General features: G+C 41.8%; 2 protein-coding genes across 7 annotated transcripts in view; one reads left to right on the forward strand and one right to left on the reverse strand.

The window, feature by feature from the left end:
- TMEM67 (transmembrane protein 67) overlaps window positions 1–8,329 on the reverse strand; it is a 32,828-nt gene extending 24,499 nt beyond the window's left edge. For both annotated transcript variants that reach the window (XM_028736517.2, XM_028736519.2), the window contains exons 1-9: window positions 8,107–8,329; window positions 6,956–7,044; window positions 6,748–6,841; window positions 5,516–5,615; window positions 3,570–3,639; window positions 2,800–2,874; window positions 1,631–1,693; window positions 1,158–1,312; window positions 956–1,064 (exon numbers count right to left, since the gene is read on the reverse strand). In XM_028736517.2, the coding sequence (XP_028592350.2) occupies window positions 956–1,064; window positions 1,158–1,312; window positions 1,631–1,693; window positions 2,800–2,874; window positions 3,570–3,639; window positions 5,516–5,615; window positions 6,748–6,841; window positions 6,956–7,044; window positions 8,107–8,293 (942 nt within the window). In that variant the 5' untranslated portion in view covers window positions 8,294–8,329. The remainder of the gene's footprint in view (window positions 1–955; window positions 1,065–1,157; window positions 1,313–1,630; window positions 1,694–2,799; window positions 2,875–3,569; window positions 3,640–5,515; window positions 5,616–6,747; window positions 6,842–6,955; window positions 7,045–8,106) is intronic.
- Window positions 8,330–9,324: 995 nt separating this feature from the next.
- On the forward strand, window positions 9,325–17,119 carry RBM12B (RNA binding motif protein 12B). 5 transcript variants are annotated; one of them, XM_028736521.2, is made up of 4 exons: window positions 9,325–9,676; window positions 11,925–12,015; window positions 12,319–12,371; window positions 12,900–17,119. In XM_028736521.2, exon 4 carries the CDS (start codon window positions 12,928–12,930, stop codon window positions 15,214–15,216), a length of 2,289 nt encoding a protein of 762 aa, XP_028592354.2. In that variant the 5' UTR covers window positions 9,325–9,676; window positions 11,925–12,015; window positions 12,319–12,371; window positions 12,900–12,927; the 3' UTR covers window positions 15,217–17,119. The 5 variants fall into 5 exon arrangements, with proteins under 5 accessions (XP_028592354.2, XP_028592357.2, XP_028592356.2 ...); XM_028736524.2 differs by having other exon boundaries at window positions 12,319–12,368; window positions 12,898–17,119; XM_028736523.2 differs by lacking the exon at window positions 11,925–12,015.
- Window positions 17,120–17,335: the final 216 nt, after the last annotated feature.

A 17,335-nucleotide genomic window follows, 5' to 3' on the forward strand; every position in this document is an offset into this window, starting at 1 on the left:
TATAACCATCATTTGGTTATCAACCTGTCTGCCAGCCCTGCTTCCTGTTAACTACTAGCTGAGCAGCTGTGCATAAACTCAGTAATAAAGTGCTTGAAGAGAATTCAACTTCTTTAGGTAAAGTAAAAGATCGGTTTGGCTGGGAAAACAGTCAAGGAAATCAAACTTAGCAGGTATGCCAGTGTAACGTAGAATCAAACTCTCCAAAACATTAGAGCTGAAATTACAAACATTTTGGTCACTTCATGTATATTGCCCCCCCCATCTTTCTGATTTTATGACTGATACTTAAAGTAGTTAATATTGCAAAAGTGCAATCATTTACATGTCTGCTCAGAATTAAGCCTCTCTGAACTAAATTGTACTTAGTGCCAGATGAATGTAGCACAGGTGGGGAATGTCTCACCCATGAGCCAAATTGGGCCCACCAGGCCAGTTATTTGGGGCCATCCATGACCACCTATTGCTCACCTGATGCCATGTGCGAGTAGGTAAAGTTGTGGCTGCCAAGGAACAATCAGAAGCATACACATGTGCTTTTTACTGTTGCTTAGCAACTGGACTTGCATTTGCCACTGTTTAAATTTAGTGCTGAATGCTAGCCTCAGTGGAGCAGAACCAATCTCTGTGGGGCTTGCATTTGGCACCAAATGTATATCGTGCCAAATGCAAGTCCTTTTGCTACGGAATGATCCAGTCACCTAGACCAACGTAGTTAATCACCCCTGGAGTAGAGAAGAGGTGGGGAATATTTTCTGGCCAGAGGCCCAGATCTTTCTTTCTCTGTTTGGTCTGCACGTTACCTACCCCTGGAGTAGAGGGCTGCAGCCTCAATTACAAGGAACACATTAAAATTCGGAGGAAAACTGGCAACCTGTGCAATCCCATCATAACTGAATCACACGAAGAATAAACCTGGACTCAAAGTTTTTTTATATAAGAAATTGTAACTTACTTTGTTTGTTCCTTTAAAAGTGAAACTAGCAGGAAACTGGGTTGTGTCAAGAACCTGTGATGCTAATCCTGGCTGGTCACCATAGTATAGCCATGGAAGGTTCTGTCTCCTGCAAACAGTTATATGATGTTTGTTACAACTATTAATTTCTTATCTATCTATCTATCTATCTATCTATAAATGAATAGCAAATGCCACATACCAAAATGATATGGAATGAACAGTACCAAGTCCAGCAGTATTTGCAAAAACATACTGAAATAGACCACATGCATCTGTGCTGGCAGAGCTCAAACTATTCATGTTCATCACACACATATTTCCAAGTGTTTGGCAAGATGTAAGGTTGGAGTACAGCTGCAAGGAGATAAGCCAATGACAATTATTACAAGATTGTAAAGGTATTTTAAAACTGAAAATATCATCTTAGAATACCATTTCTGGTTCTTTTAAGGTTTTTTTTTAATGCTTTGAGAAGTTTTAAGTAACTCTGGGAAGAGGCATTCTGCAGCACATTTTACACTTATACACTGTTTCAATACCTCAAAGCACCAGGGAAAACTGCAACCAGGTTTCAATACACAGATTATCCATGGAATCCCAAAATAATAAACTATGTGTATTAGTAATACTTATCAATAATCCTGTTGAAAGAGAGAAACTTTCAAAGCTTACCCAGCAAGCAGCTGCTGACGCTTGTAGGTTTTTTGAAAACCATGCTGATATCAAGGTGATGCCCTATAAATAAGACCAGAAAGTCAAAATGGTTAAAGCAAATTGTTTTGGTTCAAGGTAGAAGAGCAGACCCTCACCTCATAGAGGCTTGTGCTCTATTTTTAATGCTACTGTTGTGGTGGGAGGATTGAACTGTCGTGCATACCAGAAACTTTATTCTGCTTTTGGAGTAATATGCTGCTAGTGGGTAGTAAGTGCTTCTGTAAACATTTCTAGGAGTTGTATTACTTGTTTTATTGCATTTGTAGCCCACTGTTTTCTCCAAGGAGCTCAGTTTTGTACACGATTCTCCCCAGTGCTTTATTTCCTAGAAAAATAAGGGCTGGTACTCACCATGAAGTTGTTACAGTAAGTGCCACACTTTTTAACACCCCCCCAGGTGTTGGTACAGCGTACCCTTGAGTACCCCCTGAAAAAAAGCACTGGTTCTCCCCCTCCTCACTTAATCCCACAGTAACCCTGTGTGGTAGGTTAGGCTGAGAGGCAGTGACTGGCCCAATGTCACCCAGTGAGCTTTAGAGAAAATGTGTGCATTGGAACCCTGGTCTTGCAGGTCCTACTCTGACATTCTAACCCCTACACCACACTGGCTCTCATATATGTTTTGCAACACAAAACAGGTATCTGTTAGATAAAGAGCACAATAAAAGGGGGATGAATAATGAATAAAAAACAATTGTTTGCTTAATGCAATGAATTATTGTTAGATTAACCAATTTTTGGAATGATATTTAAACACGATTATTTATTTATTGCATTGCATATTGCTGTTTTGATATAAATTGTTTTATTGTTCTTCATACTAACATAGTGTGGATACATTTGGCATGCAGTAATGCTTCTGAATATCAGCTGCTGGAAACCACAGGAGGGACAACGCTCTTGTGCATGACTCCTGCATGAGGGTTTAGTTTTATGCTCTTATATCCATGATGTACTTATATTTTTGCATTGATTGATGTATTTCTATTGTTGCTGGATGTGTGTGTGTGTGTGTGTGCACTCATGTGTGTGTGTGTGTGCTCATTTTAAGTGTAAATGTATCACCTTGAATGTCTGCAAACACTCTGTGGCAGCATGCAAACAAAATGATTATTATTATGACTTACTAGCTTTCCAAAGCGTACTGTTGCAATTCCCTTTGGGGGGTAATTCCCAGTACTCCTGAAGCATAAACCTCCTGTCTGAAAAGATAGTTTTAAAAAAATCAAATTATGTAAATATCTACTTTTAACGACAGAGGCTTAGAATTAGAATAGCTTGTCACAAATGAAAAGAGGCATGAATCCAGTTAGGCGAGCAGAATCCCACTTGCACAATGGGCCTTTTCTGTGTCCTTCCCTTACGGCAGTACCGTGACATTGCACCTTTTGATGGTCAGGGGACCTGGGATGTGATGACAAGGAAGGTAGTTTACATGAGCAAACCTCCCACTGTGGGTTATAACTCATACTGCTTCTCCTACATACTGTCCTATTATTTTGTTGGCATCCGTCTCAAGGAACAATGCAGCGCACCTCTGGGGCCAAAGTCAAATCACTGCAGAATCAAAGCGCCCACTGTAGCTGCAGAGACTGGTAACTCTTAACTGCTGCCTCTTGCATTGTTTTGCTGCATTAGCAGAACCGGTGACCTCACCTGGGGTGCACGCCTGAGCAGTGAGGTCCTGGGCTGCCCAGAAAACAAGACCCCCGCTTGACCTCGTTTATGTGGTCCAAAGGAAAGCAGAGCAATGCATGTGGCACCAACCTGGCTGCAGGAGTTGCAGGAAGGAGGCATACAAGACACCACCCAACTGTCTTAGGGACTCCACTCCAGATTTGCGTAGGGGCTATTTCCTTAGCCTTTCCTTCTCCCAAAGATATCCTATTATACTTACTAAAATATTGGGCTCAGAACAGCTACATGACTTGTTTACATTGATGAATGTTGGTTCACATCTTATACACCTAAAAAGATAAAAATAGAATGTGAAGGCATTTCTTGAAGGCATTTCATACCTTATAGTTTAGTAATCCTTTATAATGAAATAGCATCACACAGGCAACACCAGAGAACAGACTTGCCGCACTTGTGAAAAGCAGACTGTACCATTTGTTCTATCAGGTGCACATATCTAACAGTTCAGAGTATCCAACTCAGATATGCTTGCGAGAGATAAGTAGTTATGGAAGACAGAAATGCAGCAAAAAATGATATCACTGTGTCTTGTTCCTCCCATAATATCTTATGAAACTCACTATGTGATGTAATATGATCACACTATGGATTTTCTCATGCTAGCTTCATAAGCATTGGAGGCTGCTGCTGGGTAAACTAGCAGAATGATGTATTGATTTTCCTCAGTGTGGTTCACCTGATGCTACAGATGAGATGTGGCATAGATGTGGGAATGCTATTTTTGCCTGATACCTAGCATTTTCTGTCTTGTTCTCCTCATAGAAATATATTCAAGTGGCAGCTATAGGTTTACACATATTTTTCAGCACTGAAAAAGTAGCAAAAACATACTGAGGTTTTTTTCAATGATGCACATGTTTAGGAGGATGCTGAGTTGAACTTTCTCTTCCACCTATACAGAAAAACTACTGTCCTTATATTCCAGAATCAGCTTCCTTTTGCATGCTATCAGTAATTTCTTGAAAATGGATCTTTTTGGACATATCACTGCCAGCTTCCTAAACCACAATATAGAAAGCTAGGAACAAGTGTTGGGTTTGAGCCTCCTTGCTTCAGTTTTCCGTTGGTTTCCTCTAGTGCTCCAGTTCCGGTATCTTCAAGCCAGTTCCCCATTATGGGACTTTCCCCCCTCTCCTCCCACTGTGCCCTCTGAAATTGGTTGGTTGGGGGTCCCTCAAGAGAACCCCTGAAATAGTGTACAGGTAAAATGCTTGTGCCGCTAGAACATTTGTCATAGCACAACACTGAATTCCATCAGTTCACTAACCAAGTTTAAATCCTTTTTAGAAACGTGACATAAAACTGAGGTTCCCCATTTCAGCTGTAATGGGGAACTGTGCTTTAAAGCATTGGTCTTCAACCAATGAGTAAGAACCCACTACTGGATTGCAACCCAGCCTAAAGTGGGTAACACCAGCAGGGAAATATATGGTTAAAAAACTAAGAAGCTGCTTGTGTTAAAGGCGGGTCCTAAATCTAAAAATATTGCAGGAAACTGCTATAAGGAGATAAAAACTGGAGCACCAAAGCTAACATATGTTAGAAGGAGGAAGAAGGGCAAACTACACAGACCTGACATTTAGTTAAACTATGACTTATAAAGCTGAAAATGTATCTGATCTGATTCCATTTTTCTTTTAAACATGGGAGCGCTTCAGAAAGTTTGAAATTATAGGTTGTATGCAATGCTGTTCAGCTCACAGAGCAGCGTTCTACTTGCACAACGGAACTTCCTCCTCCTCTCCCCTGCAGCCCCCTTCAAAGTCTGCTCCAAAAGGGTTGGTGGGCTCTGTGAAATGGATTTTGTGGTGCATGGGGAGATGAGGGTAAGGCTGCACGCATGGAATGTTACTTGGGTAATATTGCATACAACCAGCCTTTTTATTCTGGGGGAATGCATTCCCCTAAACATTTTGTGAATCTAAGTTTGGCCTCATTGAGGGGCAGTATTTCAATATGAGTAGGAAAATGAGAGTGCCCCTAAACATTTTTTTAGAAAAAAAGCACTGCATAGAACTGTATTCCTGCAACTTTTTGCAAATTTGTATCAATTGCACTTCCAGTTTTGTATATTTGTGCATGAATAAAAGAATAAATCAACAACCCCTTCTCCCAAAGCAAGTCTTCAACAAAAAGAATACTTACATGTTATTTAATGCATTTGAAGTAGCAAATGACTTCCCTTTCCCATCACATTGAACACATAATGCATCTGCCAACAATGCACCATTGGTGTCTCTTTCCACTAAGTAAGAAGAGAATATGAACACATATAGTAACATGGCATATAGGCTTACACAGTGAATAACTGTGTACAAATGCAATGTTTCAGAAAAAAAGCTAGAAAATTCAGTTGCCTAATGCACTCCACAAATTTAAAACTTTACTGTGATCCAAAGGGATTTTCAGTGTTCTGCACATATGCTGGGGCCTTCTAGAACTGCTCTTCCTTCCATAGGCTCTGGTGGATACTGAAAAATCATTCCAAAATCTTTCGGAACTCTTTTGAGTGAAACTCCATGTGACATAAGGGATTGATGCAGTTAGAAAACCAGCTATTTGGAATGCTTTTTACACATGGATGGGTCTCTTAATGCTATAGAAACCTGTCAAATTGACCCACAGGTGTGGGAGAGGTCAGGATCAAGCCTACTGACTGGATCCTGTTCCTCACTCCTGAATTAAAGCATCTAAGGTAGCAGGGAAACCTCAACTTGAAGTCTTGTAAAGCTAGTCAGAGGAGACAATGACAAGTTAGGCAGACAAATCATCTGACAATATAAAGCAAGTTAATAAGTTTATATGTTCATTTTTTGTCTCTGTTATTATCATTCTGTTACTGTCTTATTGACCTCTTGATTTTAGTTAAGAAGCCCATAGTAGAATAGCTGCAAAAACTACCTTCCTCAAATGCAGCGTAGTATTTGATATTGGGTGGGTGAAAAGGCTAATATATTTTTGTTACTTTCTTAAGACAGAAATCAAACATATAGTATTGTATCCAATCTTTTCATCCCATGAATAGAAGGACCCTTTCTGAGGCTGTGTATGCATCATACATTTTAAGCATATGACTTTCCGCATCCTGAATCTTGAGAACTATAGTTTGTTAAGGGTGCTGAGAACTGTAACTTGGTGATGGGTAAACTACAGTTCCCATGATTCTTTTGGGGACATAATGTACTTTAAATGTATGGTGTGTACACAGCCTTGGTGTGCAACTCTCTTAAGTGCGCAACTCTCTTTCCATGTATTGAATCTCTTTCCATTCATGGACTTAAAATATTAGGTACAACCCACAAAAATATTCAGTACTGCTTCCTCTGCTGGAGAAATCAAATATTTTAACACAATGAACAGCTTCATAGAATTCTTACCCAATATCTCATTAACAGGGCATTTACATTTTCCTTCACTAGTTAAGCCTTTAGGACAAGTAATGCAGTCCCATCCATCTTGAGTAACTCCACTCTAAAAAAACACATATTAAAATATTTTAAATCTCACTGCATTATAACTATATAGTACATCTATACATTGTTTGCAGTAAAAACTGTTTAGATTTTATTGCAAGTATAACATTACCGTGCTTTCGGGACATTTTTCACAAGTTATAGAAGATCCACCATTATCAGAAACTAACTTGAATCCTGGTAGACAAGTGCATGATGTACCTGAAGCAAACACAATAACTTGTTAGTTTAGTTGCTACAAACTGAAATCCAATTTGCTCTATCAAGGTTACCTCTCTGAAATATATCCTAAAAGCCCACATCTCTATTGGCACTTTTGTGTGGTTTGATGGCTAGTAATGGACTATGCTTGAGGAAACTTGCATTCAAAGCCTATTGTCAGCTGTGAAACTTACTGACTGACCCTGGACCTGTCACTCTTTCAACCTAATCATGCACACTGACAATGCTATATAAATAACAATACACCAGGGAGTGACAGAAGCAGTCACACCTTACAGCATGGTGTCATATCAGGGTCTACTAGTAGATCACTTAGGGTTTTTTGTACTCCCAATAATTTTACAATAGCAACAACAAACTTTTTCTCCCCCCATCCTAATGGGACTGATGAAATGAATAAAGATTGGGGTCATGATGCGCGGATTTTTCTGTCAAAGGATAGCAAAATCAGCCGTGATTCTCAAAACAAATTCTTGAGCTCATCGAGTTCTTTAGCTCTTGCGAAGATGGCAGGAAAGGCCCTCCTTACATGTCCAAAACCAAGACCATGTCCAAAACCAAGATTCATGAAAAAGCCTTCTCTGTAGAGAGGCATCACTTCTCTAAAATGCTTTATCAACTGCCCTGGAAAAAATCCCATCACTTCACCCGTCGAGGAAAACCCCCATAGACCCACTTCATACACAGTTGCGTTCTGTTGTAACTACATAAGATGGTTGGGGTTGGACCCTTGCAGTTTATTTCGCTTGGCCTTTAACGATTTCTTCGTTGTAGCTGCATTTGAACTGAAACATTAGAGGGAGGGAGACATAGGGCAATACGCAACGTTAGCCATACTCGAAGCAGCAGGCCCATTCAAATCAATGGGAACGCCATGGATTTCAATGGGTCGGCTGATGTACTCGGGAGTATGACTGAAGTGGGAAGAAATGAGGCTTTGATACAAGCGGGGGAAGGAGCCCTCCCGAGGCGCTGACTCCTCGCCAGGAGGCCCTTCCTAGGGATTTCGCCTGTAAGCCGCGCTCGCCCAGCTCGCCTCACCCCGAGAGCCTTTCCTCTGCGAGGCCCCGCACTGCCCGCAACTCAGGCTGGCGATGTCAAAGTACTGCGTCCCACCGCAGCCCTGGGGCCGGTGCAGCGGGAGGAAGAAGCCCTGGCCTCCCGACAGTCCCGCGCCGAACGGGAGCAAGAAGAAGGCCGCGCAAACCCAGCGCCTCGCCGTCGCCATGGCTACCGAGGCCTCGGCCGCGGCTGCCTGCCTCAGCGGCGCAGCCAATAGGCTCTCGCGTCTCGGAGCGGCCGCTACGGGACGCCAGGCAGACCAAAAATACCAGAGTGCGCAAATCATAACCATTCCCCAGTAGGTGCCCTATTGAATTCAACGGGGTTTGCTCCCAAGGTTAATTGGGGTTAGGATTACAGCCTTAGTTGACCGAATACTCGGATCTGTCTAAAATTTTCTCGACAAATATAAAGGGGGGAAATTGGCCTTTCGCAAGTCAGTTTTTTCCTGTTTTGCGGTCACTCTTACATCAAGTCAATAAACGGTTTTTCTACGGGGAAAGACTAAGCATGTCTACGCAGAAGAAATCCGCCCCAAATTCGGTAGGGTTTTTTTCCTCAGTTAAAGCGCAGGGTTGCAAATTTCAGATCAAGGAAGATGGGTGTTTCGTTCATACCGGGGAATAAGTGCACTTATTTGGTAGTGAAGTTGCTTTGAGATTACTGTGTAGGTGCCACATAAAGCACAGATTAGTTATAAGACTGCTGTTAGGAGCTACTGCCAATGGTGATGATAGAACCCCAAAAAATTTAGACAAGCACCAATTTTTTTTGGACAAACACTAAGAAACCGGAATAGCCAACCCCAACTCCTATTTTCCATTCGATTTCAGACAGGAAAAAACTGCGCGAAGTTTTTATCTTAGCTGCAGTTAAACGAAAATTGGCAGGAGACAAAAAGGGCACAGATTGATTTCTGAACTAGAGGTGGAAATGAAGACACATAATAATTCAGCTGCTGTATTTCTACACTCGAATTCCTTTTCATCGAAACAACACTGTGCGCAAGAACTTGGATTTCCCTACTTACTTCTTCTGCGCATGTGCCATACTAACAGGAAGAGATACGACAAGGCAAAATGATTGGTGAAGCCTCGAGTTTCCTGCACAGCAACCGACGCATGCGTACTGGTTGCCGGGCGGCTTCCGGGGGACTCTTTGTGCGCGTGCGCTTGCGCCGCAGAACCATTTCCGCCCCCTCCCTGCGCACGTCGTAGCCGTTCTCTGAGGGAGACGGAGAGGAAGGCGGCTGCCATTTTGTCCCTTGCAGTTGGGCCTCACCCTCTGTGAGGCAGAGCGAGGGGAGAGTAGCGTTGTTGCTGTTGGAGGCGAGAGAGTACTGCGCGTGTTTCAGCTGGTGTAGCCGGGCGGGCCGCGACGAGGCGCGCTTGCGGACGTGGCGAGGCCGTACGGAAGAGGCCGCGCCGTTGGGTCTGGCGAGTTTTCCCGCAGCAGCGAAAGCAAAGCGGTTGCGCTGTTTCCTTCCCTCCGTTGAGGGAAGTCGCGGAGCCAGGGCGCTCTCCGGGTCCTTTCGCCCCACACAGGCCTGGTTAGTAGCGCTAAAGGGTGGTCGTGTGTATGTGTGTACACACGTACGTGTGCGCGCGCACGTGTGTATGTGTACACGCGTGTTTGTGTGTTAGCACGCGTGTTTGTGTGTTCTCGGTAATGAGTCTCTTAAGCTGCAGAAACACCTCCTGCCCCTTACTGTGCTTCTCTCCCTTGTGGTAAAAGGGGTCGAGCGATACCCCGGTGGGTGATAACTTAAAAGGTATTCAGTGGTGCGCGGGCAGCCGGTGACGGGGCGAGCCTAGTGGCTGCTTGTAAGGGGAGGCCGCGCCTATGTCTTCCCCACTCCGGCGTAGTAGGTGCGGTGACAAAATGCTGCCTTCAAACGGACACAGTTCTTTTTGTGGACGGAAATCATTCCGGCGTGGGGACCAATTACAGCTCTGACTTAGGAGTGGCTGATCCGGTTGGTGATTCCAGTTCATACCCGGTGACGGGCATCATGGCTTTTGGTTTTTCTTTTTTGTCCTCCTAGCCACAGAATTTATTGTTCTCCCACGCGTACTCGGATGGTTGGTTAATAGCAATCCCTTGGAACCCACTGGACCTTTCTGCCGCTGGCATCCCTGGGAGTGCATTGGAATGTACAGGAACTGGTATGGGAGAACCACGGAGGACTAAGGAGATGCCGACCGCATTCACAGCTTGTTTTAAGAAATGGTTCTTGATGGCTGGCCAAGAAATGTTCTGTGGTGGTGTGATTTCGCCTAGCCAGCATTTACGCGGAGAAAAGGAAGAATGCTAGTTGCTCAGGATGACATGCCTTCTCTGCACTTCACATACTCTGTACAAAGTATATTTTTGCTCTGTCAGGATGTCCCTGAGTTCTATCATGCACCAATCCCTGGGAAGGAATAGCCTAGACACTACAGTACTCCAGTAACATCATTATCATGAACAGTTAAGGATAGGAGTTAGAAGTGCCTGTTTTAGTAGGAATCTATATTCTTGTTTTGTGTTAGCTTCTTTCTCAACAAGGACTGCACAGGAGTAAAGTACTTACGGGTTTTTTTTAATTGGGAATAACTATTTTGCGGATATACAAAACACTTTGCAGCTTCTCCATTTCCCCTAGTTGTTTTTTGATCTAAATTCTATTTACTCATCTAAATCTTTATATGCCTTGTCCACACCTGATAACTAAGAGTTGCTACAGTAAATTGTTAATATTTGTTTCATTTTTTGTTATTGTTGGGGGATGGGGCTCTAGAAGTAAAAGCTTGCCTTGCGGTGAAGACTTGTCTACTTGCTTTGGAGGTCTCTGCTGGGACTGAAAAAGAATTTATAGTTGTCTTTAAAAAAAACCCCGCAAAAACATGGTGGATTTTATCCATGGTGTTGGTGTAAGATCTTGAGTTACCTAGGAGTATTTAGAACAGTTTTAGCTGGTTTTCTAGCATTGTTAGAGTGCTTTTACACTGATGCCCTGCTTGCAAGGACATCTGGTTGGCCACTGTGAGAACAGGATTCTGGACTAGATGGGCCACTGGCCTGATTCAGTAGGCTATAATGTTCTTGTTCTTGCTTCCCAACAATAACAACATATAAGAAGAATGTTTGATATTAGCCTTTTGAGTAATGAGATGTTATTAATCCCTATTGACTAGAATACTGCCATTGATTTCAGTATGATATTGATAGTGCTTTTAGAGAACTATTCAGACTTCTCAAAAAGCCCTTGTTAGAAACTTCCAGATTGGTGGTCTATGATCTTTGCAGAGGGGGTGAAATAAAGTAGGCCTTTTCTATGTACTTTACTGAAATCAAGTTTAAAGTAAATAAGATTTCATAGTTTGCTTTCTTGGTCATGTGGATCAGTTATAGATGAATAGGGTTCTTGCACCGTTCCTATATATATGCTAGATAATTCGGACATTTATTTTTGAGTAGGTTTCATTGAACTCAGTTGAACCTCCGGTTTTGGGCTACCCAGTTTCTGTTGCTTCATATTTATGTATTTGATGGAATTTGTGAAAAGATTGGCTTGGAAAGCGCCGTGAAAATGTTTTATGAATGTAAGTCAGTATATTTGAGTGCCTTAACTTTCGTGATGTTCTAGTGCTCTAAAGAGATATCACAGAATATATTGTATTCTGGATTTGTGGTTGAATGACAAGCATTTGTGGTGAAATTGGAATGGGCATAAGCAGTATATTTTCCCGAATTTACTTAATTTTTGGGTTTTTCTTCCAATATGGTCATCTTTACAACAACGAATTAAACTACAGGCGAACATCTTGCCACCCTCTTCTGAAAAGAATTTAAGAACAACTGCCGACTCCTATTTTTGTGTGGGACTTCAGTTTTCTATAACTACAGGTAGTGAAATGTTTGGGTTCTTCCACCCAACTGTCTGTGGATCTTTTGAAGACTGATTTCAAACTATTTTCTTCACTTGTTGGAATCTGTTTTAAATGGATACACTGGCATAAACATTGTTCAGTTGAGATTGGTTATTTTTGATTTTTGTGCCACTCTGGACTGGGAAATAATTTTAACACAAGAATACCAATCTTGATTTCTTACTAATGTTGACCATGATTATGAATATACCACAGTAACACAGCATAGTATGTAAACCTGCTTCTTGACCATTAATAATGTTTCATTTTCTTTCCACAGTTAAATTGATTTCACAGACTTTATCAGGTCTTCTAGAGTGGGGGAAAAAAAAGGTAAGCTTCAAAGCTTAATGCTTCTTTTGTCTGATCTGAGATGATGGTTTTTTCTCCCAGACTTGTGACTGGAAAAGATGTGCATTTCAATATCCTGATCATGGGGCAAGGATGACTGAAATTTGATTCATTATGAGGTGGGCAGTTCTACTGATAGAACATAAATGTCTGAAAATCTAAGATTTCTGTGTAAGTTGCTAGAGAGTTGTGAGACATTTTTGATCACAGATCTTTCTTGACTTTTGCTGTTGCATGGCAAGAACATGGGACCACAGTTGTCTAGAATATATTCTGTGAAAGGTTTGCTATGTCTTATTATAGATTGTAAGAAGAGTGATGTTTGATATTGTTGCTTTTAAAATGGGGAATGCTGTTGGAACAGTGCGGAATTTCAGATTGAATAGTGTATAAACTTTCACACTAAAATAGGTTTCTTATTCCAGATGAAGGAATTATTTTTTATTTTGTAGTGCTTAACTTTCCCAGTGTACTAAAGGCTTGCTATCACATATACCTTTTTGTCTACAGGTGATTATTGCTGTGGGCTGAGCTCAGAATGGCGGTAGTCATCCGTTTACAGGGGCTTCCTGTTGTTGCGGGTTCTGCAGATATTCGCCGCTTCTTCTCAGGATTGAATATTCCTGATGGAGGTGTACATATCATTGGAGGAGAAAAGGGGGAAGCTTTCATTATATTTGCAACAGATGAAGATGCACGACAAGCAATGAGCTATTCTGGAGGATTTATCAAGGATTCACGTATAGAGTTCTTTCTTAGCAGCAAGACAGAAATGCAGACTATAATAGAAATTAGTAGGAGAAGACGAGCAGGTTCCATTAACTCAGGCGCATCTGGAATTGGCAATCTTTCAAATTTAGTTGCAGCCATTAATAAAGGAATGTATCAATCTGGCAGTAGTTCCATGGATCCGTTGGGGAATGAGTTCCGTTCAAATGGATCTCGAAACAGTGATACAGATATGTTGGAACCAAACTATAATCAGCCTAAGAAAGAGCCATTTCCAAGTGTGTACCTATTTATACGTGGTATGCCTTATTCTGCAACAGAAGATGATGTACGCAATTTCTTCTCTGGATTGCAAGTGGAGGGAGTAGCCATGAGAAAAGTTAATGGTAAAAATAATGGAGACGCCGTGGTAAAATTTGCAACATTAAGCGATGCCACAGAAGGGCTTCAACGTGATCGAGAGTATATGGGTTCAAGATTTATTATTGTACGAACCTCTGGTAAAGGAACATGGATTAAGTTTGGTGGAAAGATTGGCAGTCCTGTCAATACCAAACATTTCAGTTATCATTTGAATGAGGAAGCATTTTCTTCAAGCAGGGAGCATTCACGAAGAGAGCCAGACTATTTGTCCTCAAGAAAACGCACCTGTTCAAGGTCTCCAGAGAGGGTTATGGCACACACTCGTTCAAGGTCTCCTGCAGGGAGGATTACATCACGTACCCATTCAAGGTCTCCTGTGGGGAAGGGCTTGTCACGTGCCCATTCAAGGTCTCCAGGGAGGGTTAAGGCACACCAGCGGTCAAGGTCACCACGGAGGGTAAGGACACGCACCCGGTCAAGGTCACCACGGAGGGTAAGGACACACACCCGGTCAAGGTCACCACCACGGAGGGTTGTGGCACGCACCCGGTCAAGGTCACCACCACGGAGGGTTGTGGCACGCACCCGGTCAAGGTCTCCACAACAGAGGTTTACGACACAGTCTCGTCCTCAACACAGAGAATATTATATACTCATTAAAAATCTCCAACCTACTGTTGAGAAGAAAGATTTGATAAAGTTCTTTGGGCATCCAGGTGTGACTGCCAGTCCTATTATATTTTTAAAGCCAGAAGGCGATGCAAAGACGAAAGATGCAATTCTGCTGTGTGACTCATTGAAGGTGTATGAGTTTGTATTGACCTTTCACAAGGATAAACTGCTTGGCCAGCCGATTTTCATCTTTCCCATTTCAAAAGAAAAGCTGTTGTTCTTAACTGGATCTTCTGAAGCAAAAGTACCACCAGAGAGACAGCACCATGCAAATGAAAGAAGTGATAGAGATGAATATTCTGGCTTAAAGACCTGCGTATATGTGAGAAACTTTCCATTTGATGTGACAAATGTTGAAGTACAGAAGTTTTTTGCAGGATTTAATATTGATAACAGTGACATTTATTTGCTTTATGATGACAAAGGAATTGGACTTGGGGAAGCATTGGTCAACTTCAGAACTGAAGAACAAGCCCGCAAAGCTGAAAGCTTAAATCGCCGGCGGTTTTTGGGAACAGAGGTACTCCTAAGATGCATTTCTGAGGAACAAATGCAAGAGTTTGGTATTAATATTTCATCAACATCAAATGAAAAGATACAGGATAATCTCCATACATATGAAAGAAGTGAACATTTTTACCCCAGTGGTTCACAAGGATCCTCTTTGCATGGGAACTTAAAGCACCTGTCTAATTATAGACACCCGTCTGATGATTTTATCGGCTCATCTGATCTTTTTAGAGGGCCTCCTGGTGACGGCATTCCTGGAAGTTTTCAAGAAGGGAACTTTAGGCCTGACTATAATTCTAGTGGTGCCTCAGGTCGTGTCACATTGATTAAATTAAAGAATTTACCGTTTCAGGCTTCTCCTAATGAAATTCTGGATTTCTTCCACGGTTATAAAATCATACCAGAATCTCTTTCTATTCTGCGCAATGAATATGGAATGTCTTCTGGTGAAGCTATTCTTGCCATGATGAATTATAATGAGGCAGTGGCTGCTATTAATGAATTAAATGACAGGCCAATTGGCAACCGCAAAGTTAGTTTAACTTTTGGGTAGATGTGAAAATGCCTAGGAGGCAAAGTGAAGATGTTTGCAGTATGAATAGAATAAAACTAGATTTGTGTTTTTGTTATTTGGAAAGTGATGACAAAACATCCATCTATTTGTAAATAGTTAATTGCTTTAAATGAAAGCTGTTTGATGCAGTGCAGTTGCATCTGTTAGAAAGCATAGGTTGTTAGTTACTCTTGAATATAAATAATAAGTTGAATGCAAGTTTTGGATTCTTGTCTGTAACATTCAATGGCATATTGAATGTTTTTTTATTAATTTCAGCTTAGCATTTCTTTTAAAATAAATGTACCTAAATGAAATATGTGGATGGTTAATTTGTATATTGCTTTTTTACACCCATTAGCGTATGACAGCCCTAATAAGAACCAGTCTTGTAGTTTGGCAGTGTCTTCCTCTATAAATTGTACAAATTACAGGCTATACAGGAAATATATTGGTACTACTAGAAGATAGTTGAATCTCTTGAAGTTCTAGGGCTATTGGTTAAACAACCCAAGATGCATATTTTCATGTCCACTTGGCTTCCCAAATTTTTGAATAATGGTACAGTGGTACCTCGGGTTACATACGCTTCAGGTTGCAGACTCTGCTAACCCAGAAATATTACCTCGGGTTAAGAACTTTGTTTCGAGGTTCTAGCAGGGGAGCGCAGCTATCGTACGCTGTGGGTAAAACCTCAGCGCCTAGGACTTTCCGATCGCATGGTTGGCGGTTCAAATCCCCGCGGCGGGGTGCGCTCCTGTCGTTGGGTCCCAGCGCCTGCCAACCTAGCAGTTCGAAAGCACCTCCGGGTGCAAGTAGATAAATAGGGACTGCTTACCAGCGGGAAGGTAAACGGCGTTCCGTGTGCTGCGCTGGCTCGCCAGATGCAGCTTCTCACGCTGGCCACGTGACCCGGAAGTGTCTGCAGACAGCGCTGGCTCCCGCCTCTAGAGTGAGATGAACGCACAACCCTAGAGTCTGGCAAGACTGGCCCGTACGGGCAGGGGTACCTTTACCCTTTTAAGAACTTTGCTTCAGGATGAGAACAGAAATCGTGCTCTGGGGGCAGCGGGAGGCCCCATTAGCTAAAGTGGTGCTTCAGGCTAAGAACAGTTTCAGGTTAAGAACGGACCTCCGGAATGAATTAAGTTCTTAAACTGAGGTACCACTGTAATTGGGTGTCCTCATACTACTGATTTATGGAGTGTTTTTAAAAAAAAAAATCCAGGGAAGAAGAAACAGTCTGTTGAATGAAAAGGCTGCTTGGATGAATATGTAAAAGCAAGAGTTTAAAGGGAAGTTGTATTATCCCCAAACTTCAACTCCCATGATGTTGGTATCAGCGAGCTTCCTGATTGATCTTTTTGAAAAAAGGAAATGTAGCCATTTTCTATTCCATATCTCTCTGCACAACACTTTTGTTTGGGTCTTCTTCAAACTGTAGTCTTTTGTGATATTTAGCGCAGACTACTTTCAACTGCATACCTACAATGAAAATTGAGGAAGCACTACTAGATGGAGTTTTTCAAGGTTATAATGCATTTTCAATATTAAAATGCAGGGGTCATCAATCTGACATTTGCAAAGGATTTTGTGTGTGTCTCCAGGCAAGTGCCCCCCAGAGTCTTAGCTTTCATTTTCAGAAAAAAAGCAGGTCTCTAGCCCTCTCAGAAAGAAAGTTATGTGGCAGAATGTACAGTACCTTCTAAATTACCTTGAGGTAATTTTAATATTACCTCAAGGTAATTTACCTCTGTTTTAATATTTAAACTTATTATCTTTTAAAGTATGGTTGTGAATTTTCCTTGATTTCCTCATTTTATATTTTTGTAAACCACTTTGAGATTTGTTTTTTAATCAAGCAGTGTATAAATTGTATGAAATAAATAAGTGTTTTCTGTGAGATGAGAGTGAGTGTGGTGTGGCCACCTTGTATAGTTTTCTTGGTATTGAGCTGTGCTCCCTGTTATTAGACAGCAACAGCATCAGTGTATATTCAGTATTGTGGTGATCTTCACAATCAGGACCAGCAGGGCATAGCTGACTTCTTGTGGTAAGCCTAAGGTTGATGGGGTTTCTAGTCTAATTTTGTGTTATGCCATGTCCCCAATGGCAGCCA

The sequence above is a fragment of the Podarcis muralis genome, chromosome 8 (genome assembly GCF_964188315.1).
Source record: "Podarcis muralis chromosome 8, rPodMur119.hap1.1, whole genome shotgun sequence".
In the NCBI taxonomy this organism is placed as follows: Eukaryota; Metazoa; Chordata; class Lepidosauria; order Squamata; family Lacertidae; genus Podarcis; species Podarcis muralis.

Coding starts and splice junctions, on each gene's coding strand:
- RBM12B (XM_028736521.2), top strand. CDS start 12,928: ATGGCGGTAGTCATCCGTTTACAGGGGCTTCCTGTTGTTGCGGGTTCT.